This window comes from Rhodnius prolixus, unplaced genomic scaffold, assembly GCF_049639745.1.
Source record: "Rhodnius prolixus isolate KJV_2025 unplaced genomic scaffold, Rpr scaffold_41, whole genome shotgun sequence".
Classification (NCBI taxonomy): Eukaryota; Metazoa; Arthropoda; class Insecta; order Hemiptera; family Reduviidae; genus Rhodnius; species Rhodnius prolixus.
In genome coordinates, this window is record NW_027411630.1 from 160,002 (window position 1) to 187,212 (window position 27,211).

General features: G+C 39.5%; 3 protein-coding genes across 3 annotated transcripts; 1 reads left to right on the forward strand and 2 right to left on the reverse strand.

Annotated features, from left to right (window-relative positions):
* The first annotated feature begins 297 nt into the window (after positions 1 to 297).
* On the forward strand, positions 298 to 1,632 carry LOC141459991 (uncharacterized). Its single transcript, XM_074139589.1, has 4 exons — positions 298 to 443; positions 523 to 689; positions 763 to 1,557; positions 1,629 to 1,632. Exons 1-4 carry the CDS (start codon positions 411 to 413, stop codon positions 1,630 to 1,632), a joined length of 999 nt encoding a protein of 332 aa, XP_073995690.1. The 5' UTR covers positions 298 to 410.
* An 11,649-nt stretch (positions 1,633 to 13,281) lies between these two features.
* On the reverse strand, positions 13,282 to 16,909 carry LOC141460004 (uncharacterized). Its single transcript, XM_074139600.1, has one exon. It carries the CDS (start codon positions 16,854 to 16,856, stop codon positions 13,551 to 13,553), a length of 3,306 nt encoding a protein of 1,101 aa, XP_073995701.1. The 5' UTR covers positions 16,857 to 16,909; the 3' UTR covers positions 13,282 to 13,550.
* A 33-nt stretch (positions 16,910 to 16,942) lies between these two features.
* On the reverse strand, positions 16,943 to 18,374 carry LOC141459993 (uncharacterized). The gene is made up of 2 exons (XM_074139590.1): positions 16,992 to 18,374; positions 16,943 to 16,947 (listed from the first exon to the last, which is right to left on the reverse strand). The coding sequence occupies exons 1-2, from the start codon at positions 18,160 to 18,162 to the stop codon at positions 16,943 to 16,945; spliced, it is 1,176 nt and encodes a 391-aa protein (XP_073995691.1). The 5' UTR covers positions 18,163 to 18,374.
* Between the last annotated feature and the right edge of the window lie 8,837 nt (positions 18,375 to 27,211).

The following is a 27,211-nucleotide window of genomic DNA, read 5'->3' on the forward strand; positions in this document are numbered from 1 at the left end:
TAAATTTATATTATTAAAATTAACCTTTAGTAAATTTTATTTTTCTATTTATAGTAAATATTATATAATATCATGGGTGTATATAGTGCATCTGATTACACTTGTGTAAAATCTAAATTTATATATTCTAAATTCGGACTATTATGCCTTGATTGCTCTAATAGTTTGAATATTAATCTTATAGCATCGGTTAAAAGCAAACATTCAGTTCAGCATAAATCAAAGGACTTAAATACTTATCTCTGTTCTTACTGTGAAGAATTGTTAACAGTAACAACAAACGCCGAAAACTGTGATTGGTGTTGTAATGAACTAGATACACTATTATTTACAAGAGCATTTAGCGAAGGACACATCATAAGTTTCGGAACAATTTAAATAAAAAGTAGCCTACCCCAATTACATTAATAATGAATCAATTAAACAGCGTACGCACATTTAATGTAAGTACATTTTTCTCATACTAATAAATATATTTAAACAGCACATTATTAATACTAATATTTTTTGAAATGTTAACAGTGTGATAAATGTAAGATCACATTTTCCAGTGAAAGGCAATATAGCGTTCATCAGGCATTAGCTCATAATGAGCGTTGTAAATATGAGTGTATATGTGGTAAAGATTACATGTTGAAAAAAGATTTGAAAAGACACCAACGCAGATGCACAGCTCGAGGAAATTATAGGTAATTAGTAAGGCCTGTAAAGGTAATATAGTTATTTTTAAATAAAACATTGGTTGTAATTTTGTGTTACCAGATGTAGTAAATGTGAAAGCATTTTATCGGACATTCACAATGGGCGTATGCATGAAGCAGTTTGTCAAACCACAGTTGATAGACATAACGGAATTGCAGAGCCCACGAGAAATGAGCTGCTTGCTTTAAGACCAAAGGAAGATAATATTGCACCCTATGAGACTGCATTTGAAGGACGTTTAGCCTCATATTTTATAAGATCACCCTGCTGCATGGACCTATCACAATTTCTAAACAATATAAAAAGCAAAGCACATAGAATTATAAAAAAACATGTAAAACTTTATTCCAGCATCAAGGTTAATCTATGGGTGGACTGTACATTTAAAAATATGCAGGGGGAGGAAATGAGTAAAGCGTTGAAGACATCCAATGAGCCTATATATATGGAAACAGATATGGATGAATATCTCTCCGAGGCATTTTCTAGATTAAAGCGGGAGATGGAGCAAGCAGTTATGTCTAAAAGCGGTTGGAAATTAATATCTGTAGATGGCCTAAGGGTGCGCATAGGTAAATATCCTGCACTTATAATTTCCTCTTACATCCCATTACCAAAAAACATTCAAGCTAAAAAGGCCTGTATCAATGTTAAAAATTACAATGATAAATGTTTTATATATACCATATTAGCTAAATTTGTTAAAAAAAATGCTCATGTCCCCAACCGATATGAAAAAATATTGCTAAAAAATAAATACAATTTCAAATGTATACAATATCCCACAGAATTAAAAAGTATTCCAATTTTTGAAAGAACTAATAATATTACAATAAACATTTTTGGTTTAGACGAGTGCAATCGCGTATACCCCCTTAGAATTGTTAAAAAAAAGTGCAGTGATCATCGAAATTTATTGTTAATAGGTGATAAAAATCATTTTCATTACTGTTGTATACTAATGCGGCCGAGGGATGAAGTCCAGTATACAAGCTCTTCTTCTCACCGCTCGCAGGTACAAGTGACTGGATGGCCCTGAAAAGGACCGTTCACAAAAAATATGTCGGCGCTTGACTCGCCTATGGCGCTCCCCAGCGGGGAAGCCGTACAGTTGGGTGGCCCTGAAAAGGACCGTTCACACTGTTGGTTGAAGTTACTGCGCCGCTCCGAGAATGGCTTGATCCCAGCGCAAGGCCACAGCCAAAGGGATGTGAGAGGCCCTGAAAAGGGCCGTTCGCTAATACCAGTCAACCGGCTTTGGGAGCCCCGGCAGTGTGGCCAGCACTCCGATAAACCCCGGTACCAATTGGCCTGGTCCTCGCTCGTATCTCACACTGTGGCAGCGCTGGTGATTCGCTTGCCTTCGTAGCTGGTAAACCAAGGCGTCTCGTGTGCGGCACTTCCTTCTTTCTTCTTTCTTCAAAATACAGGGGTTAAGTGATCGATTTTTTGTTCTGGTCCGGACAGTGAGGTCCTTTGGCCGGTACAGAGATCCAGGTTGAGAGTAAGGCCCAGTCAGCAATCTTCCAGCTAAGGTAGCTATTGTGGATGTTTTCTCGTTGAAAAATTTTCTTAGACTGATGCAGACACGGCCGATTCTGCCCTTTTTATAGCGAAGTCGACCGTGCCGCGCCCTGGCGTCGCGACTGCGTCGCTATCTCTGTACCGTCCAAAGAACCACACTGCCATTCCAGAGTCTTGAGAAAGACTTTTTAAAATGGGCTATTTTATATACATATAAAAATTATTTTTTTCCTATTTACAAAAATTATGTAGCTGTTCAATTATGTAGCAAAGTGAAGTTGGGGTTCCAACATGCCTCCGCCCTAATTGAAGAGCTACGTTGCAAATCGCACTGGCCGCCTGATGGTCCTCGATGGTCTAGTTGACCGATGCTCGCTTCCTTCATCGTTGGCGGTGGAAGGCTCCGGAGGTTTTGGTGCATCCTGTTGGCTCTCCTCCAGTAGGTAGGCTGGCTTGAGGCGGTCCAACGAAACTCGGTCTTCCCTGCCGGGTAGTTGCACTGTAGCCGTTTTGTCATCCCGTTTCCGCACTAGGTACGGTCCTGAATAAGGTGGCGTCAGTGACCGCTTGTGAACCTCTTCTCGTAAGAATACATGTGTGCACTTTTCCAGGTCCGGGCTGACGAAACATTTTGTTTGCGTTGGACCGATGGTTCGTGCCCATTCCTGCCGTAACAGTTGCAAACTGGCGTCTGTGGGTTCTTGAGTTCGAGAAGGCATGAATATTTATCCGGGCAAACGTAGTGGCTGTCCCAACACTGCCTCTGCTGCGCTTAACCCGGTGGTTCTCCTTAGAGCCGACCTTAGTCCTAGCAGGACCGTAAGCAGGGTCTTGGTCCATTTGCTGGCCTCTTCGAGCCTCGTCCGAAGTGCGCTCTTCAGGGAACGGTGCCATCGTTCTACCATTCCGTTGCTTTGTGGATGGTAAGCCGTTGTTCTGAGATGCGTGATCCCTAGAAGTTGCGCTAGCTGGTTGAACAGCGTCGACTCGAATTGCCTTCCTCTATCAGTTGTTAGGCGGACTGGTACTCCATATCGAGCTATCCAGTGGCGGTAGAAGGCCTCTGCCACAGCGGTAGCGGTGATGCTAGTCAGAGGTATCGCTTCCGGCCACCCGGTCGCTCGGTCGACCATTGTCAGGAGATATTCTTTCCCGTCTGATAGTGGGAGTGGTCCCACTAAGTCCAGGTGCACGTGTTCAAATTTCTTGGACGGCATGAAGGTCCCAAACAATGTCGAGGTGTGTCGGTTGACCTTGGCCCGTTGACAGGGTACGCAGTGTTTTGCCCAATATGCTACGTCCTTTTCCATGTTTGGCCAGAAGAATCTAGCGGTCACCAGCTTCCTTGATGCTCTGATCCCTGGATGGCTAAGGCTGTGCAGATTCTCGTAGATTGGCTTCCTTAATTCCCCTGGTACGTATGGCCTGGGTGTTCCCTTTGTGGTCTCGCAGAAAAGACTGTACTCTGCACCAGGTACCGGAACTAGCTGGAGGCGAAGAGTCTCCCTTTTCTCTTGGGTATCGATTTCCTCGTCCCGTTTCTGAGCTTCAGCTAGATTCTGAAAGTGGTTCAGTACAGTTACCTCCGCAATCCTCGATAAAGCATCAGCCACGGTGTTGTCCTCTCCCCGCTGGTAGCGTATATCCGTGGAGAATTGAGAGATGTAGTTCAAGTGCCGTAATCTCCTGGGACACAAGGTCTTATTGCTCTGTAGCATTGCGTAGGTTAGTGGCTTGTGGTCGGTGTATATTAGGATATGCCTGCCCTCAATCATGGGTCTGAAGTAGCGTATTGCCTCATACACTGCCAGAAGCTCTCGGTCGTATGTGCTGTAGTTTTGTTGCGCCTTGTTGAACGCTTTAGAGAAGAAACCTAGCGGCTGTAGTGTGTCCTCTTCCTGTTGCTGTAGCACTGCTCCCATGCCGATGTTGCTGGCGTCACAAGCTACTGATAGCTGAGAGTCCGGTGAAGGATGTGCTATGCATGTTGCATTCGCAAGGACCTCCTTGGTCTTCTCGTAGGCCGCTTCTGCTTTCCTCGACCACACTATAGGCGTCTTATCCCTGCGTTTAGCGTGGTGGAGATATTTGTTGAGCTCTCTCTGGGTGGTGGCTGCGTTGGGAAGGCACTTCCTGTAGAAGTTTACCATCCCAAGAAATCTCCTTAGATCATAGATGGTGGCTGGTAGTTCCCGAATAGCTTTCACCTTCTCCTGAAGTGGGCAGATCCCTTCTGGTGACACGGTGTACCCAAGGAAGCTGACTGTCGGTTGTCCCAGTACACATTTATCAGTCCTTAGCGTCAGCCCTCGCTCACTCAGCCGCTGGAACACTACTTTTAGGTGGGCTTCGTGTTCTCGCTCATCCTTGGACGCAATGAGTATATCGTCTACGTAGACGAACACGAATGGTAGATCCCTAAAAAGGTGGTCCATGTATCGCTGAAAGGTCTGGGCTGCGTTTCTTAGACCGAACGTCATCTTGACGAACTCGAATAGGCCAAACGGTGTGATTATAGCCGTCTTCGGAATGTCTTCTTCCGCCACTGGTATATGATGGTACGCCTTGTTTATATCCAGAGCCGAGTAAATCTTAGTGCCGTATAACTGAATCGTGAAGTCGTGCAAGTTAGGCACATTGTATCGGTCTGGCACGGTCTTGCTATTCAGCAGGCGGTAGTCACCGCAAGGTCGCAATGTTCCATCCTTCTTCTCAACCGCATGCAGTGGGCTGGCCCATGGGCTCTTGGATGGCCGACAGATACCGTCGTTCATCATTTGCTGGAACTCCTCCTTGACAGCTTGATACTTGCCTGGCGGCAATCTGCGCGCCCTGCTGCATACGGGAGGCCCTGTAGTTTCAATGTGATGAAATATCCCGTTGTTTTGTCGTATCTTACGTGAGCCAACCTTCGTTAAGGTAGGGAACTGTAGCAGCAACTCCCTAAATGGTACGTGCGGTGGTACAGTAGATAGCTCTAGTAGCTCCACGACTTCAATGGACCCTATAGTTGCGAGTCCTGTGGCCCGGTCTATTAGACAGCGCTGGGCCAAATCCACCACCAGATTGCTTCCGGCGAGAAAGTCTGCCCCAAGTATGTGCTGCGTGACGTTGGCCACGATGAAATCCCACACGAACAGTCGGCGTAAGCCAAGATCCAAGCTTTTCCTTTGCTCTCCATAAGTTGGGATTGGAGTGCCGTTAGCCGCATACAGGCTGAATCCTGAGTCTCGTTCCCTGGCCTTGTTACAGTTGGGGATGATGGATATCGCCGCGCCAGTGTCCACCAGGTATCTTGTCCCTGTTTTTATGTCAGTGACGAAGAGACGGCGGAATTTATTAGCGGTAGCGGCTTCCGCCTTCCCGTCTACCGCGTCCCATTTGTTGACGGCTGGCTGGTGGTCTCCCATTTGCAAGGTTTCTTGCACTTTGTGGCCTTCTCCCCGAACTTGTGGTGGTAGTAGCAATACCCATCCTTGGGAGCTCCTTGGTCACGGTTCCGGGACCTACTTCTTCCACGGTTGCTGCGCTGAATGGTAGTGGCCAATGAAGAAAATTGCTCGTGCAAATCTTGCAGTTGCTTCTCCAGTCGAGCCAGTCTGTCGCCGTCAGTATCCCTCACAGCGTGAACAGAGGTATTGGAGTCTACCTCCATTACCTTGTCTGCCACAGTGGCCAACTTGTCTAGGTCGTCCTGTTCAATAGCGGCTAGAATCCCTCTCACTCTCTGCGGTAGTGCTCGCAGCCAAACGGTACGTAAGACGCCGTCCGACATCACTGTACCCGCTTGGTTTTGCATTTGTCGCAACAGCTGTGAAGGAGTCATGTCGCCAAGCTGTGTTTGTTCCAGAAGCCTTAGTATCCTTCTCTCCTGGCTTTGACTGTAGATAGCGATCAGTTTTTCCTTCGTTGACGTGTAAGGCACTGGACCAGGTGACTGCACTGAGCCGGCTATTTGTGTAAGCACCTGATATGGTAGCTGACCAACCAGGGCTTGAAATCGTCCAGCCTCGCTCTTGATCTTGAAGGCCCCAAATAGAGCTTCGATTTGTAGAAACCATAATGCTGGATTTTCCTCCCAGAACTGGCGTAACTTCACGAGGCTTACAGCCTCTGTGTCCGGTGCAGGCTCGAGCGGTGCGTCCCTCGCTTCAGTCATCACGTCGGGGTCACCAATTGTTGTATACTAATGCGGCCGAGGGATGAAGTCCAGTATACAAGCTCTTCTTCTCACCGCTCGCAGGTACAAGTGACTGGATGGCCCTGAAAAGGACCGTTCACAAAAAATATGTCGGCGCTTGACTCGCCTATGGCGGGGAAGCCGTACAGTTGGGTGGCCCTGAAAAGGACCGTTCACACTGTTGGTTGAAGTTACTGCGCCGCTCCGAGAATGGCTTGATCCCAGCGCAAGGCCACAGCCAAAGGGATGTGAGAGGCTCTGAAAAGGGCCGTTCGCTAATACCAGTCAACCGGCTTTGGGAGCCCCGGCAGTGTGGCCAGCACCCCGATAAACCCCGGTACCAATTGGCCTGGTCCTCGCTTGTATCTCACACTGTGGCAGCGCTGGTGATTCGGCTTGCCTTCGTAGCTGGTGAACTGGGCGACTCGTGTGCTGCAATTCCTTCTTTCTTCTTTCTTCAAAATACAGGGGTTAAGTGATCGATTTTTGTTCTGGTCCGGACAGTGAGGTCCTTTGGCCGGTACAGAGATCCAGGTTGAGAGTAAGGCCCAGTCAGCAATCTTCCAGCTAAGGTAGCTATTGTGGATGTTTTCCCGTTGAAAAATTATCTTGGACTGATGCAGACACGGCCGACTCTGCCCTTTTTATAGCGAAGTCGACCGTGCCGCGCCCTGGCGTCGCGACTGCGTCGCTATCTCTGTACCGTCCAAAGAACCACACTGCCATTCCAGAGTCTTGAGAAAGACTTTTTAAAATGGGCTATTTGCCTCTTTTCCTTCTTTATTTTTCTTTGATAAGCAATCATATGTACATATAAAAATTATTTTTTTCTATTTACAAAAATTATGTAGCTGTTCAATTATGCAGCAAAGTGAAGTTGGGGTTCCAACACATGTTTATAGCGATCACATTAGCTCACCCAGTCTTTCATTCGATCAGTTTAAACAAATGTGCAATATTTGCTGGGAGGATCCTCACGGGTTTTTAACTTTGGATAAAACAAGAAATATAAAGAATGGTCGGTTTCGAAAAGGTTTCGATATCTTTATCTATATATAGATTATCTATTAAATAGTTGCTCATTCCATCATGGACCCTAAGGTTACTAAACAACTGATTGCAACTTCTAAATCATTACGTAATAAATTTAAAAGTATTAAGCGTGGTATTCAATTAACGCAAGAAGATTTAGAGAAAAGTTTTAAACCCCTTACAGACCCTCTTCAGGAATTAATTAAACACAAAAAACAAAAAAGACCAAAAGAACTTGAATTTTTATTACCATCGAAATTGAAAAAAGAAGCTTTAACCACATCTGAAGATCCTTTTAAAGCTTCAACTTCAACACCTGTATTATCAGTTAAATTAAAAAAAGACGCTTCGACATCTTCCGAAGACATATTAAATGAAAAAACATCGGAACCCCTCTCAACTCCATTGCATAAGCAAATAATTTTTCCTCTTAAACAAGAAGATAAAGAGGAAGAAATTTTTGAAGAAGAAGAAGAAACAGCGCCTTTAGATCTTATAAAAAGATTAAACAAAGAGGATCTGGAAAAAACCATTGAGGAGCAAGAAGATATAGGTTCGTTAATAAAACCGTACTTGTTAAAATCAGTTAGCGGTAGCGATGGCAACAAAGATCTGGATGACAGATACGGAATAAGAGTGCTTTCACAAGGGGGTATGACCATTGGAAATGCTCAAGTATCTATAGATGGCGATGATATTAATGTCAATAATAAATGGTATGAGGGCACACCTGGCTTATTACAATTATTATTTTTAAAGCAACCAACAAAGTATACAGAAGAGGATTTGAATACTTATAAAGATATATTATTAAGAAGTAATGCGCATAAACAACATTTTAGCGGCGAAAAAAGTATAAGCTCTAGTAGAGGATGGAAGTATAAAAATATAATTGCCCCTCTTTTTTCCCCCACCTCATTATCGCCACTATCAGAAAAGCAATTAATAAAAACAAGATTCACTCCACCATCAACGTCGTCTTATAAGCGTACACCTCTAACTTTAATAGCTACAAAACCTTCTTCTACGCGATCATTAAGACCAAGAAATGTGAGTGGCACAGGTATGATGGTTGAGAAACAAAATATCTATGAATATTGGGATAATCCGAACGAATTAGTCGAGCGGCTTAGGCTTTTATATGCATCAGCGAATGCGGGTCATACCGGCCATGAAAATGAAATGCTATCTATAATTGAAGAGTTAAGAGAGGCTGGTATTATTTATTAACAAAGTATATATATTAAACTGGTTTATTTATATTGTTTACTTCATGCAAGCAATATGTCTATTGACAAGTTTGGGAGATCTCTTCATCAACCAACATTGTTCCAAGTAAGTGAAGATAATGAAGGTGAATACATAGACTTTGAAAACAGACGTTTACAAGGAATCCAAGATCCGGTTAATAATTCTGATGCGGTTAATAAGAATTATTTTGAACGACGTTTAACTAATTTAAATATACGCAATACTGATGACATTCTTACAAAGTCAGGCTTGGAAAGTTATATAAAGCAAAAAGGTTTGATAACAAAATCATTTTTAGACAGAGAGTTTGTTTCTAAAAGGTTCCTATTAGATACTTACGACGAGGCCAGAAATAATGTTACTAACACTTTTGTAAAAGATATATTTACATTTATACAAAATAAACTAAGTTTATTAGACCCCAATCTTCTTGTAAATGTGGCAGTATTAAAACAAATTTTATCAACAAAAGATTAGAAAACATGTCATTCAAGGAGGCTATTGTAAATGAACTGCATAAGCCAGCACGAGTGCATTACCCTAGAAGACGCACTCTGTTAAAAGGTATAGATGATTTATGGCAAGCAGATTTAATTGAAATGATACCTTATGCACAACAAAATAGGGGTAATAAATACATATTGGCGGTGATTGATTGTTTTTCAAAGTTTGCCTGGGTTGAGCCGGTAAAATCGAAAAATGCTCAGGATGTTACTAAGGCAATGCAAAAAATTTTAATTTCAAGTGGGCGTGTGCCTAATAATATTCAAACAGATAATGGTAAAGAGTTTTATAATAATGTTTTTCAAACACTTTTAAAAAAACACAACATTAACCATTACAGTACATTCAGTCAAATTAAAAGCGCTATTGTAGAACGATTTAATAGAACATTCAAAACTATGATGTATCGATTGTTTAGTTTATATGGAAAATATAACTACACAAAACACCTGACTGATTTGATAAATACCTATAACAACCGGGTGCACCGCACTATCGGCGTTAAACCATCAGACGTTAATTCTAGCAATGCAGCATTTTTATTAAAAAATTCATACTCTTCTTCTGGTGTTCGACGAGATAAACAACGTTTTAAAGAGGGTGATTATGTACGTATTTCAAAAAGAAAAACTATATTTGCAAAGGGTTATACACCTAATTGGAGTGCTGAAATATTTAAAGTAATCACTGTTCGTAAAACAATACCATATACATACTTACTGGAGGACAGCAATAAACAGCCTATTCAAGGTGTGTTTTTATGCAGAAGAATTGCAGAAAACCAAATACAGAAACATTTTCCTTGTAGAAAAAATATTAAAGCGTAATAAGAATAAAATATATGTAAATGGTTGGGGTTTTCAAAACCTTCTTGGATAACCGTAAATGATTTAGTGAATTAATAAATAATGTGTATCGTAGTCTAAAATAATAACATGCCGGTGTAAAATAAATAAAAACAAAATAAACAAATTTTAAAAAATTAAAGTTTATTGATTTTTTTCTACATTTTCAGAATAAACGTTTAATACAATAGGCGCACAAAGCTTTTCCAAGTGATTTAATTGTTTAGTAATATCTGGAAACAAACTAACTAATTTAAAATATTCATTTTTTATTAGTGTAAACCTTGGTGGTTGATAGTTTAGTAGACTTTCCAACCAAGTTGGTTTTCCCTGAATGGCGACAGTTTTTCGTGTAAATTCTTCAAAAAAGATGATTGCGTTGTGCAGCTGTATTTCTTCTAAAGAATATTCGCTTTTCTTCTTGAAAAATGTTTTAAACATACTATCATTGCTTTGAAATGTGCTCCAGTCTTCCTCGTTTAGGTAAATAACCCCTTTTTTGCGTGCTCTGAATGCTACAAGCGGTTTACCTTCTTCTGATAAGCCGGTGACTACTTCCTTTGATTTATAACTGTTAAGCGAATAACTGGTAATAAGTTGCAGTCCTGTTTCACTAGACATTCTAAAAGCTAGGAGCGCACGGTTATAACTAATAAGAATTATACATTAAACCTTTCTATCAGAATCCCCACCAAACAAGTATTGTAATGAAGTATAAATCAAGTGAGAGGTCCGAGCGATGGTATCACACACGCAGGTGTCAGGACCGTCTTGTACTCTTGGATTGGACCATACACATTTGCTATAATGCCCATTTATTGTTTTATCTTTATAATACTTTGAAATTTCCTTTAACTTATTTAAATTATAATCAATATTCATGTATTGTTTGGCCAAAGTGATGTCATCTAAAGTAACTGTTGATAAACTTGATACAAATTTTTTATAATTATCACTGGCGATAATTGCTGAATACTGGTCAGCCATCGTACTAACAGATTTTTTCCAGTTGAAAATGTACTGGCTTAATTTGATTTCTTGCAGTATATTTATAGTACATTAGTGGCCTTATTATATCTTATGAAAGCAAACTGTCGTTCTTTATTAAAGGTTACAACTGCATTTTACATTCTAATGTATGATGCAACAACTGTTGTACTATGTAAAATTGCACCTCGGAAACCTTCAACGTTTAAAACCTGTCTAATGCAGATATAATAAAACTTGTTTCACACACACACGCGTAAAACACATAGACTTACGTAAAAACAACAACAGTCTTATAGCCATGATTTCTACCAGTTATATTAACAAGGTCCAGTTAATGTAGTGGTTAGCGTGCGCAATTCATACGCTGAGGGTTGCCGGATCAAATCCTGGCCAGAAATTTATTAAATTTTATTTTTCTAATATTTAATTTCCCCTCTCTACCAGGCCTAGTGATCCTGGGGGGAGGGGGTGAAAGGCAAAATTAAAATTTAATAATCCCCTCACCACCCCTCTCTAAGTTGCCAGGATGGCGGCCATGTTGCGCAGAAACTGGGGCCAGGATCCTACTTTTCTCCCTACTCACCACCTCCTCCTCCTTCTCAGGGTAAGCTGATGCTGGCGATTGAAATATTGCACACACCGTTGCTCATTCTTTTATATACAAGACATAAGTCACCATCTTAAAAAAAAAAAAAAATTAAATTTACTGCATGAAGTACGAATAAACACACACACAAAATATGTTTTTTTACTCACCGTTATAGGTCTCAATGTCCTGCTTATCGAACAAGTTTGAATAGCGTTTTGGTAGAAGCACAGAAATTAACGCACCATTATCACCATGTATTATAGCCGACATTGATGGTCCATATTTTGTTTTCTCCACTAGAGTAAATGATGAGATGATATATGGTCTATTCACCAGCAAATCACTAAGTTTCTTATACAATCTAACGGTTGCTGGGTTTTGTAGTTTTCTTAACAGTTTATCACTCATTGCCGACTAAGAAACGTACTGATTATCTTCGGCTCAGACGCAGCCTATTTATACAAAGTGCGTGGGAGGGAAATGGAAAAAAAATCCACATCGTGTTTTTTCAGAATATTTTATTAGATTATACTATCAACCAAGATAACAAACATCCTGTTATTGCAGGTTCGTTTAAGATAACAATTAATATAAAAATTATTTATCACATCCGTGGAAGATAACATTTGAAAAAAACATCCTGTTATAATCGCTTATCACATCCGTTTAAGATAACAATAGAAAAAAACAACCTGTTACTTATCACTCATGATTAGATAGCAAACATCCTGTTATTGCAGGTTCGTTTAAGATAACATTAAACACACACACATCTATGATATTATTTATTTAAAATAATATTTAACGCAAATTTTTTTTTTTTTTTTTTTTTTTTTTTTTTTTTGCGCATTAACAGCTGAGGTTATTAGCGCCCGGAGCTTTTTCCAGTGCACTGCCGGCCTTCGGACAGTGTTCTCTCTTTACAGATAACACTGTCCATCACCGGACAGTGAGCTGTAAGAAGCTCCTAGGAAGAGAAAATCTAAGGGTCAGCTGCTGGATTCGAACCCGGGACCTCCGCATGGGAGTCCAGTATGCTAACCTCATAGCTAATCCCTTCCCTTTTAACGCAAAATTGTTTTTTTTTTTTAATATCTACGCACTAGCCCGTTCAAAGGTACGTAATCCATTAAAGAGTCGTGAATTAGTAAACAAAATGCACTTGTTTTCTGTGCAAATGGTTTATTGGTTTCCATTTGTATATGGATATCGACCACAGTTGTATTCAATTTATCTGGTTGTTTTGCACAATTAATCACCACAAAAGGTGTATTGGAGAATCCTTTTCTATCAAACAGCGGCTCACTTCTCTGCACTCCATAGTAGTCTTGACGAAAGCGAATATATTCTTCAAACAATTGCGCTATTCTGCCCGATGTAAAGTCCAATTGCATATCATAATATGGGTATTGTTGATCGTTCAAGTATAGTTTAACGTTGCGAATATCCGCTGAATCGAAAACTGAACGATTTCTAGCAATATTATCCTTCCTATCCGTTTGAAATGCTAGAATTACATATCTTGGTTTGAGTAATTGATTTGACGTTTTCACGTGCCAGGAGATCTTGTTAGTTGAAGGTAAATTTGGATATTCGTGCAATTCCAATGATCGAAAGGCCAGAGGTATGGATTTACCACTTTCAATTATATTATAAACTAGCTGACCCGGCAAACGTTGTTTTGCCATGTATGTTATTTCTAGGAAACATTTTTATAGTTAAATAAAAATAATTATCTACTATAAGTGTGCGGGGAAGTATTTATAATCGAATGCATTATAAAGAATAAAAGTATGTTTTATTTAGGTTAATAAATAAATCTTTATTAGAGTAACGAATATATTTTAAACAACAGTCTTTGATAGCTATCTAAACATCAAAAATAAATATTTATATTTTTACTATCAATTATGGCAGTTGAAAAAAAAAAAAATTAATCTCTTAGCGCAATAGAGTGTACAATATTTTTGGTTAGTCCGTCTTTAGCCAACACAAACAAACTGGATGGTTTTCCCACGCGAGAACATCCCACATATAGTTGTCCGTGGGAGAAGCACGGTGTTTCCAAATCTAAGCCACATACAGACAATGTTTGTCCTTGTGACTTATTGATTGTCATAGCGAATGCCAATCTAATTGGGAATTGAGTGCGTTTGAATTCAATTGGCACATCTGTAGGAATCATAGGGATTCGTGGCAGCAACACATTTTCGCCTTGAAAGTTGCCATTCAAGATGATGGCTTCAATATTCATTAATTTTTTAATGACTAATCGTGTGCCATTACATAGCCGTGGTGGGTTTAAGTTTCGAAGTAGAATAATCGGAGATCCAACCTTCAATTGTAAATGATGTGGTGGCATGCCTGGCAAATCCAATGAATTTAAGAACTCAATTGGATAATTCACAGTCTCGTTGGTATCGCAAACTGCATCGATAGATTTATATGACACCAAGTCCCCAGGCAACAGCTGTTGTATCTTTAAATTTAACCCATTGACGTCCACATTTTTAGCTGCCAAGATCGCTCTTTCTGCCAGCCACTTATGATTTGCATATTGTGTGTGTACGTCGGGAAATATGTGATCGATGAGACTATTTTGCGAGTCGATGATTGTGCAGAAGTCCGTCTGTAATTTTATGCATCCAGTATTTTCATGTACAGCAACTTTCCCATCGCCAATAACTAACAGTTGTTTAGAGAAAGGTTCGGCGGATGGATCCTGAAGCATTTGAACGCGCATGTTCACCGTCAGTTGTACTTTTTCAACATTACGCCATAGTCGCGATGATTTTAAGCACGCGTTGATTTCATCAGCGTAGGTTGAACGCGGAATAACGGGAAGTGTTTGTCTGAAATCACCTGAAAGGAGTAACAAAGTGCCGCCAAATAGTTTATCGTTGTTTTTTATATCCTTTAATGTCCTATCCAATGCCTCAAGCGAATGTTTGTGTGCCATAGTGCATTCATCCCAGATAATAATTTTACATTGTTTCAGCACTGTGGCCATAGACGATTGTTTTTTTATGTTGCACACTGCATCTGGATTATTTTTAATATTTAACGGCAGCTTAAATGCTGAATGAGCTGTTCTGCCTCCATCTAATAAAGTTGCTGCAATGCCAGAAGATGCAACGGCCAATGCGATGCCATTTTTTGATCGTATCTCGGCAAGAAGTAGCGAAATAAGAAATGTTTTGCCAGTCCCACCTGGTGCATCTAAAAAAAAGAATCCTCCTTGTCCTGCCGAAACTGCCAGCATGATACGGTCGTAGATAATTTTTTGTTCATCATTAAGTAGTGGAACATTGCGGCTAACAATGCTCGCCATTTGTACAGTATCGTACTGTAGTTCACGATTCATATCTGTGTTGAGTAAATCAGATGCACTTCGATTCGGTGAGCCCATACCGAAATGACTGATTGGTAAATTCGCAATAGCAATGCAAAGATCCTCGATAGCAATCAATGCTTCATTGTACATTGCTTCACTGAATGATATTGTTAGATCGTTGCACCTTGTACGATGTCGATACAATATATCATCAGTCATTGAATCCTTGTGATTATCCCACAACATTTGTGCTCGGGCCGGGAAACATGTAGTCAGTACTATAGCAAATAGTAGACGAATTTGTGTTCCTGTGCAGTTTAATGCTGCTTCAGCAAGCATGCTGTCCCAATGATTGTCGTCTTCTAGCAAGCCTAGAGCAAGGCATGCATCTTTATACGTAGGATACTGTTGTCCATCTACCTTCCGTATATCTTGAAATGACAATGGTCCGGTGACATTAACCAACAATAGTCGCAGATAAAAGCACTCAGTCTGCCTTGGATTGACGGTATATACACGACCCAAACTATTTGATTTGAATAAACCGGGCCACGCATCAACAGGTATCCCTTGCTTGCGGGGTATCCATTTTTTCGATTGAGCCCATGTAAAATACCGCGGAACTTCAGAATAGAGCAGTGTTTGTGCGAAGGCACCAAAAGCATCCGCACGATTGCACAATTCAAAAAATTCGGTGAGCGTAGTTTTCGGTGGATTTATAGCATGATCAAGCGCTGTGTCGTTCGTGAAATATACGCGCTGGCCGTTTTCAAGATGGACAGCTAAATGGATAACTGCTGGATCCCGTTCATGAATTGGGAAACCGAAAATACGCCAGACAGCTTCATTGGAACTGATATACCGGCCAATTTGGTAATTCGTGATTTCATCATTTTGATTCAACGGAGGAGAATGAACATTATTATTTTCAATCCAAAATACAGCCATATCACTTCCTTTATTCACATACTTGCAAATATATTTGATACTCTTCACCGAACTGCATGACTCAACATTTATATGAGCATTAAAGGTTTTGCTCAGCAGAGGAGAATATGGTACCACCCAACGATTGTCAATGTCGATGTCTCCGTTGTTGGTAGTTTTAATGAAAGATTGTCCGCCATTTTCGGTACTTCTTCGACGATATATTGGATATCCGTCAACATGTGTGACCGTATCGTTAGTGAAATCTTTAGGAAAACGCTTTGTACATTTTCCATCTACCATGCAAGGTGATGAACGATTCAGACGTCCGCATGGACCATGAATCATGTTTGTTGTAACAATATCAAACAGTAATTGATCAGTAGACGGATCTGGAATCTCTGCAGAAATCAAACTATCGATGTCTTCAGCACGTATTTTGTCGACGAACCAAATTAAAATGTGTGCATGAGGTAATCCACGCTTTTGCCACTCAACTGAATACATCCAACAACGTGTGGGGCCAAATACCTGCAATTTGGTAATGATGCTGATTAAAGACTTTAATTTTTGTTTAAACACACGTGCTGTAATGTCATGACGATGTATTGCGTTTTGTCCTGGCAATAGCAATGATATAATTTCCTGCCATTTTGGATTACATGTAAAAGTAATGAAAAGACACGGTCGTCCATATTCACACACGAAAGTCATAGCATCCTGAATGTATTCTTGCATGTGACGTGGACTACCTACGTACGATGATGGTAAGATAACAGAGTTACCGATTTCGGCAGTGTCAGCGTTGTTCGCAATAGCATCTCGCAAGTGAATATATTCTTCCGCACGCAGCTTCTGTTGATTATATCGCAAGTTTCGTAGCCGTTCACTCTCTATCTTCGCATACATGTCGACCATAAATTGTTGGCAAAGCTCACGACATCGTAAAATGATGTTATCTCGGCCACGTCTAATCATCAAACGATATGAATAAAAATCCTTCGAGCTAACGTTCTTATTTGTTTCAGCTCCTGTAATAATATATATTTAAATTAATTGAAAATTTATTCTTTAATAATAAAATAGGTGTGTTCTTAATAATGAAAGAATTACCTGTTACGGGATCTCGTTGTTTAATGTTTACGCAATATCCATCTTGTCCCTTCCAGAAAATTAGTGGATATTGGAGAGCGTCATATGAACGATGGGTATCACTGATGAACTGAAGATCATTATTTCTTCTTCGAATCACGATTTGTCGCGTAGCTGTACGGTCGCCAACCATGATTCCAGCAACGTCGTCAACAACAGGTGCGTTGAATCTACGTACATGCTCTCCAGCTGGTGTTCTATCAGGATTGATGACAATAGCGTGATTGTCACTTTGTAGCTTGGGCATGTGTGATTTGAAGAATTTTAATAATTCATTGTGCTCATTTAACAGAGCGTCCAGCTCGCTGACGATACGCCTGGCAAAAGGTGAATTAAGATTATGGTAGTCGCAACGTGCATCCACGCGATTAGCGAGTGCACGTTCGGAATCCTCGCCACCCATAAAGTATATTTGTAAAAATTTATGAGGTTCGTTTGGCATTGGCAGCAATGAGCCCACTTTGTGATAAACTTGGCCTTTGATTTTGAACGTGGAATTAAATTGTTGACCGTTTGCAGCAGTATTGTTAACTATTTCTGTTGCTCCAAATGATGTCATTTGGAAACATGAATTGAATGTGCGAATTGACTTCAGGAACAGGCTAGAATCTGGATCTGTACCGATAAGTAAACCGTGCAATGGTTCAGGTGGTGTTTCAATTTCGGTTAGTTGTATTTTTCCTGATGAGCAACACATCCCAACTGGCTCATTTTTAAATTTAAGTGCATGGCAACGCGGGCATTCCTTTTCCAAAGTACCAATAACCACTTTAGAATGATTATAATATTCAACATCCGGCTCGTACTGGAACGCTAGTCGAAGAAATAAATTTGACGTAAATGCTCGATGAACTTGTTGGCGTTGTTGGTCAATTCCTCTACGTCCATCGACTATGAATCTGCGAGTTTCTCTTCGTTCTAGTTGTCTTTGTTGATTTCGTTCATCTCGTGCCTCTTGTGATCGTAATTCACGTAACTGCGACATTCCCCTACTCGCATCAGCATTGACTTTTTGAATTTGTTCGCTTGATCTTTGTACTCTTTCATCTAGCCGGGCTCTAGAATTAATCGTTCGACGACTCAAATTAGCCCCTTTGCGTTTTTTTGGCATTGCTGACTGTACATAGAACATATAAATAAATGAAGTTAAAATACTTAAATGGCGGGGATAACTGATCGATTGATAGGTGATCAGTAGTCGAACGGTGAGGGCGGGAGATCAAATTGAATTTAAAAAAAAATCATAATTAAAGGAACTTGAAATTATAATATCTGGATAGGAATTAACAAATAAAAAATAGGGGTTGATCGTAGAGGGGTGAAAAATTGAGAGTATTAACAGATTTTTTATTGTAAGTCATCAAAAAATAAAAAAAAAAATTTGCCAAAAAATTAAAGTTTATAATTAACAAATAAAAAATAGGGGTTGATCGTAGAGGGGTGAAAAGTTGAGAGTAATATGAGATTTTTTATTGTAAGTCATCAAAAAATAAAAAAAAAATTTTACTAAAAAAAATTAAAGTTTTTAATTAACAAATAAAATATAAGGGTTGATCGTAGAGGGGTAAAAATTTAGGGTTGTATGTATTTTTGTATGATGTGTCATAAAAAAATAAAAACAAAAAATTTTGCCTAAAAAATAAAAAAAAAAATTTAGGGGTGGACTACCCTTAACATTTAGGGGGATGAAAAAAAAAAAAAAAAAAATTAGGGGTGGACTACCCTTAACATTTAGGGGGATGAAAAATAGATGTTGGCCGATTCTCCACCCTGGCCGACAATCACGCTAAGGATCACAAAAATCGATCGAGCCGTTTCGGAGGAGTTCAAGTTCGAACACCGTGACATGAGAATTTTATTTTTACTAAAAAAAATTAAAGTTTTTAATTAACAAATAAAATATAAGGGTTGATCGTAGAGGGGTAAAAATTTAGGGTTGTATGTATTTTTGTATGATGTGTCATAAAAAAATAAAAACAAAAAATTTTGCCTAAAATATAAAAAAAAAAATTTAGGGGTGGACTACCCTTAACATTTAGGGGGATGAAAAATAGATGTTGGCCGATTCTCCACCCTGGCCGACAATCACGCTAAGGATCACAAAAATCGATCGAGCCGTTTCGGAGGAGTTCAAGTTCGAACACCGTGACACGAGAATTTTATATATTAGATATATAATTTTGCCTTATCCGCTAGTTTAACGTGTGGAATATGCCAAATAACTTTACCCAACTTAATGATACAATCTTTAGCAGTTATTGCGTCACCAACAAGTGCGTCCAAATCATTACGTGATCTCTTCAAAATTAACTCCTGTTTCACATTCACCAATATCCTCTTATAATCTTCAAAGAAATTTAGCAGATAGCTGAAAGGTAGGCAGACGTTGAATCTCTTGTCCTCCTCATTAATGACCGACGCCGGTGCAGTCATATTATCATCGCTATTTGGATCAACAATTCCCGCATTTTCTAACGCTCTAATTTGATTGGGGAAAAAGTTGAATAGATCTTCAACGTGCTAGCAATGCCCACATTTCTAATACTGTCCACCTCAACGGAATTTATCTCATAGCGTAGCTCGTCGAATAGGAAGGCAAAAGCGTTGTTTATTACTTTTGCATAGGTGGCCCCCTCCGACACACCTTTCTCCAATTTTCCCTCAATAAAGAGATAGCTTTCACTGGGCAATGTGTATATGTCCGTCTGATAAACGGATATCCGGATCTCGTCATTGATAGACAAACCGGATGTGTTAAACGGTGAGTAAGAATGAAATTCCCACCCCTCGATGCTGTCGTTGTAAACAACCTCTTGATCAATGTTTAGTATGTAATCCTTATCGGTTCACCTTATATTCTAGAGTTTTTAAGAAGCTGACGTTGCGTAGCGATAATGGTTGCTTGTTGCCTTTCACATCCGCACTGAATCCCCCGCTCTTAGTCTGCTTAGCTTTAAGCACAAAAGTGGAATTGATGAAATCAATACCTATTCTTTAAATGTAAACTAATTGTGATTCTTTCCTTTCTAAACGATATCAATCGCCCCGTTTGATCCACCAATCTTACGCTGATATCATCAATAAAGTTGGTATTGAGGGGTAAATAGACGACCGGTGATGGCCTTTCCACAATTTTATAGCCTGGAGCCACTAAGGGGGAAAATGTGTGCAAACTATGGCTTAATCGTCCGTTATTATATGAGCCGGCCACGAGGTTACATTCAACACTGATTGCGTTCACTGGGTTAATGTCGATAATATTGTTGGAAATGTGTGTTTTATTAGCTGGCAATAACACCCGATCAAAACCCAATAAGGTGCCAATACTGTGTGGTTGTGTAAAATCAATATCAAATGTTGCTTTAAGAGACGTTTTTAAGGTGTTATGATTCGGCGTTAAATGAAAAATACAATATTTATTTACGCTTGATATACGAGTATGTGTTCTAAGATACTTTTCAATAGCAGTAATCTCATACGTACCGGTGGGTATTTCCACAATGTGTGCGGAATTGTTGAAAGAGAAATGAAATTTATTGTTTACTCCTTCTTCCACATTCGGTATGGAATTGTAGGTTTCTAATCTTAATAGGCCAATGCTGTAATTGCCAGCCAATTCCAACGGTGGAAATACGCTCGAATGTAATATAGAATCACAACCTTCTCGAATGTAAAAAGAATAGCTTGTCATGGTGACGCTTCTCGAAGTAAAAATTCCAACGAAAGATGTCCACAATTCCAAGGGTTACGCTTTTGAAAGCGTTCCCTATTATAATAGATATCACAACCTTTTAAATACCTAATCAATTCTTTAGGTGGTCGTAAATTGTCAAAACTATCAAAATAGAACACTTTATTTCCTTTTTTTGAATAGGCCGTCCAATGTGTACCCTCGTTCTTGGACGAGTCCAAATTAATTATACCTTGTTCTTGCTTCCAAGGTTGAGTGGGCAAATTATCTCTCATGAATACTCCGCGGAAATGAGGTAGATACTTGTTGGCAACGTTAATTATATCATAATCTGTAAGCGCACGATTGGGTAATTTTAATTTGTGTAAAGGCCTAAACCTTTTCCGTTTGGTTTTAGATAGAGTCCTTGACCCACTTTTTGCGTTTCCATAGCCATATTGTGTCGTTTTTGTTCTTGCAGGGTTTTCTTCGCCTGATCTATATCTTTTACCGTTTTTGCTATTGTTGCCGCGCCTGCAGCAAGAGAACCTAATGCGGAAAGTCCTTCTAGAATCGGAATAATGGGTAGTAAGTACACCACCCACCCATTTCTTCTTCTTTCTGTCACGCCTTAATGGAATAACTCTGGGTAGTTTAATATGTCTATGTTTTAAATATTGTTTAGCTTTTTTCAAGGGAATTTGAGATGATTTTACTACATCACCAGCATCAGCTTTGGTATTAATAGCCACAGCCTTTACCAATTGATTAAACGTAGGGCGAGGAGTGCTGCCTGCACCTAATGTAACCTTAGCTTTCATTATATTTCCCACCAATAATGCGCTAGTTTTTTCCCCTAAAGAGGAATCTCTGGCAGAAAGTCGTTTCCAAGCTTCCCGCTCCAGCAATTGATCGGCTGTAGACTCTAGACTTTTATTCTGTGAATATGCAATGTCGTGTGCTTTACATGCAACATCTAGCGGATTTATACCAGTTTGATGTAGTCTTTGTTGTAATTTAGTTTCTGGTCCACAGAATCTATAGCCAGGGATATGTAATTCAACTGGGAGATTGTTGATTGCAGAATTCATAAAACCAGCACCTGTTGTTGTTAACACTGCTCTCTCCATACTGAACAATAAGCTTCTTATTCCTCTTTATACATGCAGAATAAAAAAAATTATAGTAATAATTGTAGATTCGTGGTTAATAATTCTAAAGAGTAAAAAATAATTAATTTGTCGTAATCTAATTGTATGTAAACATTGGAATGCGGATGCGGCGGCGCCACTCACACGTGCACACAGCATCCTGTGATAAGGCGCCTGCACCGACTTGTCTGTTATCGCTGGGGTTATATTTTTTCATTTATTTTCATTATTAACACCATCGGTCAGTTCGTATTACACCAATCATGTGTTTACACTATAGCACCTCGCTAGTAAAGTTTAAACGTGATTTCAAAGTTTCCGTCGGCCTAACCAAACAGGCGCATAACTATTATGCAATTGTGCAAATTGCTAAGAATAAAACGGAAATTAACCTTTCGCTTGCACAATTGCATCAATTACAACAACAATTTGGTGCAATTCTCCAATATTTTGGGCGGAAGAGGAAAAACGAGGCTGTTGTGGGGGATGTACCACTCTTGCATGACTCCACCCTCAACATGTGTCTTACGCATAAGAAAACTAGGAAACGGGTAACAATGAAGGAAGATACACAATCTACAGTTCAGGAAATGTATTTAAATAAAGCACAAATAATGGCAATTATACATAATGCATGGTTAATTAAAGAATATTTACATAATTTAATGTTAATAATTACAATGGAAAATACATTTGAACCACTTCCTCCTCCTACTGAGGAAAATGATAATTGTGTAGAAATATACAACAATAAAAGTAGATATAAAGTGGGGATCCTGGCGCAGGGCAAATGAGCCAGGCCCCCCAGCCGCCTCTGGTTTACAATATCCTTACCCCTCTCCGTCAACATTGTGCAGGTAGTCCCCCTCTACCCCACCCCCACCACCGACCCCCAACTCCTCCATCGCAGAGAAAATATTAAGTGGGGATCCTGGCGCAGGGCAAAACAGCCAGGCCCCCCAGCCACCTCTGGTTTACAATATCCTTACCCCTCACCATCAACATTGTGCAGTAGTCCCCCTCTACCCCCACCCCCACCACCGACCCTCAACTCCTCCATCGCAGGTAGTAGATTTAAAGTGGAGATCCTGGCGCAGGGCAAATGAGCCAGGCCCCCCCCAGCCACCTCTAATTTACAATATCCTTGCCCCTCTCCCTCAACATTGTGCAGGTAGTCCCCCTCTACCCCCACCCCCATCCACGACCACCAACTCCTCCATCGCAGAGTAGATATAAAGTGGGGATCCAGGCGCAGGGCAAATGAGCCAGGCCCCCCCAGCCGCCTCTGGTTTACAATATCCTTACCCCTCTCCCTCAACATTGTGCAGGTAGTTACCCCTCTCCCACCCCCACCCACAGACAAGGCAAATGAGCCAGTGAGGAATAAAAAATTATTTTTATCTGGCGTATTCGATCCGACGACTCTGTTCACCAAAAGCCGACGCTTTACCATCCTTGACCATAGTGGTAGTCTTGTGTATGGTTATGAAAGATGTGTATCTTATATTTCGCGGTCGGCGGTTCTCTGTGGGGGATTCAAGTTTTGTGCCCGGGGAACTGGTTTTTAAATGTCAAGGTTACGACAGTGTTTGATCTCGCGGTCGCTAGTCTGTGGTGTGGGATGCTGGGCCCGGTGTTGAGATCCGGTTTTTAAATGTCAAGGTTACGACAGTGTTTGATCAGGGTTATTGCAGGTGGGCGCGCTGCTGGAACTTGTTCGTGCCTGGCAGGGTTAATGCACTGGTGAATTCCTTTAGAGTGCATTAGTTTGTCTGGGTAGTGAATTCATTTAGAGTGCATTAGTTTGTCTGGGTAGTGTCGCGGCAGGTTGGCGCACTGCTGGAACATGTCCGTGCACAGCAGGGTTATTGCAACGATTATAGTTTTGTTTACTCCAAACTTTCCTTTACCGGCGTGTATAAATAGGATATATATTTATTTTATCTTAAAGAATTATGGTAAAAACTCTTTAGAGCAATAAATTTGAATCTTACGGCCGTCATGTGGTGCGGCGGTAGTTAGATATGAAATCGGTGGATTATATATTCATATAGGTAAGAAATCACCTTGCTATGCTATTCAGTGAAGTGATTTCAGCGACCCCCACTCCTTTACCAACTGGACAGCTGTATTGCACAACATTATGCAAAGAGTAATGGCTACAGTTTTACTACCTACCTTAAATGTAGTGCGGCGGTAGTTAGATAAGAAATAGGTGGTGGTGGGGGATTATATATTCAAGTTTTTATTATATCTACCTTTAGTTACCAACATGTCTAATAAAGAGTATGGACTTCAATTGTGCACCAGTTTTGCCATCAACAATAGTAATAGTAAGAGAATCATTTCCGGTCTATCTGAAGATGATATTCCTATTGCTGCGTTGAAAGGACGTAAGGCTGAGGTGATTTATATTAGCCAGGAGGTTGGCGTGTTTTCTACGACAATCGTGGTATATGTGAAGATTTTTTCAAGAAAAAAAAGGTAGAGGAGGAGGAAATTAGATTGCAATATTCGACAATGACGTTGGAGAAGAAGGGTGTGCATAAGGTGATTACATTTACGGCCAAACCTACATGGATGGATACATTTTTGAATTTAGAGCCTCCTAAAATATCTCTATTAAGAAATGAATATTTTCAACTGTTGGCAATGTATAATTGTTTACAAGATCAGTTTAATTATTTAAGTAGAATCTATAAGCCTTGTACGCTAGAATATAATCCAGAGGAGAATAAAGAGAATTAGAAATTCATGTGTTTTTTTTTTCTTACCTAACCCCGTCAAGGACAAGGAAATAAAAAAAAAAGATATTGAAAAAAAATTATATTCTTAATCTTTTACATCTATTTTTTATAATTTTCTTCAACGATAAATAATTTACATACTTGGATTTATGAAATGAAAGTATTTGCGATCGTGCCCAAAATACTTTACATCCTTGACATTGCTTAATCTCTGGGTTCATCTTTGAACATTCCCTAATATGGTCTGCCAACGAACCAGTCCTGACAATGTGTGTGTAAATAATTGGGCATCTAGATACTAAAAGAGAAGTACAATTAATATAATAAAACCGAAAAAATAATCGTAAAAAAAAAAATTCTTACAGTTTAGGTGGCTCATGGTGTGGATGTTGTGGCAAAACTGAACTGGAATTATTTAACCCCTACATATATATATTAAATGTTTAGGCTGTCATAAATTTCGTCCACAGAAGTGGTAATGGTGGTGGTGGTGGTAGTGGCAGTGGTAACTTGTGTACTCTGCTTATACCATAATTTCTTGACAAGTCCATGTATATCATTTATGATATTATCTCGTTCATTACATTCAATATCGAATAATGATAATGGATTGTTTAGAGTGCCGACGGAGGATTCTAGAAATTCATTGTATATATAGAAAAGATCGTTTGCTTTAAAATATAAACAACCATCTGTACTCTTAAAAGCGGTGGAAACGTTACGTGGTATTCCGGGAAAAACATTTGATATATCTCCCACATAATCACCCTTCAAATCATCACATTCGTTTATTTCATTTACAAAAAAAACTATCATATATAACATACGTTTTTCCCTTATTCGCATTAATTACCGCATTTACATTACCATCTCTTAGCAAAGAATGATAACTAGGTCGTGATTTTAAACGTAATACCATATGATCTAAAAGGTAAACCTGACGGTTTGCGATTAAAACTATATCATTGTTAGGTCGTTGGTAAATGGCAGAAACTTTGACAAAATTTTTAGGTAGAAAATCTAACCATCTCATTACGGATAATGGTCGTGTAAAGTCTCTAATATTTCTTAAATTCTTCTGCAGAGGTATACTCCATACTAATCGTCTGTAGAAGAAATAAATTCGTTTATTTATTACCAGAAAATTGTCAATTACATTTTTAAATTGACAAATATCGGCTAGTAGCGGTTGAAAAGGAGGAATTGGTTTAGGCGTCGCCGTCGTCGTTGTAGGTTTTGTAACATTCTTTTTCTCCTCACCATACAACAATTGTATAGCATCAATTTCTGGAGTTTGAAAATCAATGTCGTCAATGTGTTTGATAAAATCTGGGAAATAATAGTATGGATACATTATGGAATTCTTATGCGATGAAAGTTGTAAGCCTAAAGCGTGTCCAATCTAATGAATCACTGAGTATAAGGATAGCTCGTCATCAGCAGGTATCATCAGGGCACCATTCCAATGTTCATTTTCATCTACATGTATTTCCACTTGTTCTCGATCTTCACTGGGAAACTCAGCATGTGCTAAGACATCGCCAAGTCCATCAAAATCTTTAAAACAAAAATTCCATCTATTTGTAGTGCAAAGAGGTTTCCTACTGGCAAAGGAAATTGTAATGTTTGGTTTATGTTGATCATGGTAAAAACCTAATCCATAATGTTTTGACCAGAGAGAAAAGGCTTTCTCTGCTACTAAAAAATATTTAACTGGATAAATTGTCCAAGTTAAATTTTGTCCACCCCATTTATATTTACCACTATCGACCATGAAGGGGGTGAAATTATCTTCAACACCGCATCTAGATCTATTCATAAAACGTATTGTTTCTTCATTCTCCTGCCCATCTGCCGGTAGTGTATAGTCTGGAATAGTTTTAAAGCGCTGCTAGCCACTGTTAAAGAACTATCATCTTGATTCAAATAACCATATATTTGTAGATAATTAATCGCAGAGTTGTTGTAGGATAATGCGTAAGGTAAACAAAACGTAAGAATTAAGTACCTTATCATGTTGACCGTATGCTGCATAGTTTACAAATGAATGAGGAAACACACAAGGATCAATATAAATAGAAGACAATTAAGAGAGAGAGAAAAAAAATATTTATTTAACCATACAAAGTGTTTAATGCTTGCGAAATCTCATGATCTAACATAGCTGCGTAACTACAAATGCATGTATCAGGCCCCTCTTCACAATCTTCATTTGCCCAGACACAATTCGTGTAGTGACCTCCATCAGTTGTACTCCTTTGTTTACATTCCTTGGCTATTTCCTCCAGGTCTTTAATGGCTGACTCAACCTTCACAAGTAAAGCAGCCTTATCGAAATCTCAAAGATTTACTTTGATGTCTAAACCCTGTCTGAATCGGCCGTACAAGGGGTGTGAGAGTATACTCTCTAAGTGTTCCATGATGATGATGTTAACTGTACGAAAGGTAACGAGAAAATGAAGGCGAAAATCTGGTATTAGTTGACTAAATCCTTTGCATTTATCCAAGATGGTTTGAGGAACCCCCACCATTTCACGTACACCTTATCATGTTTTCTGCGCAATATCCTCTCCACAATATATACATCTTTGAATTTAGTTTTCTGTAATTCCT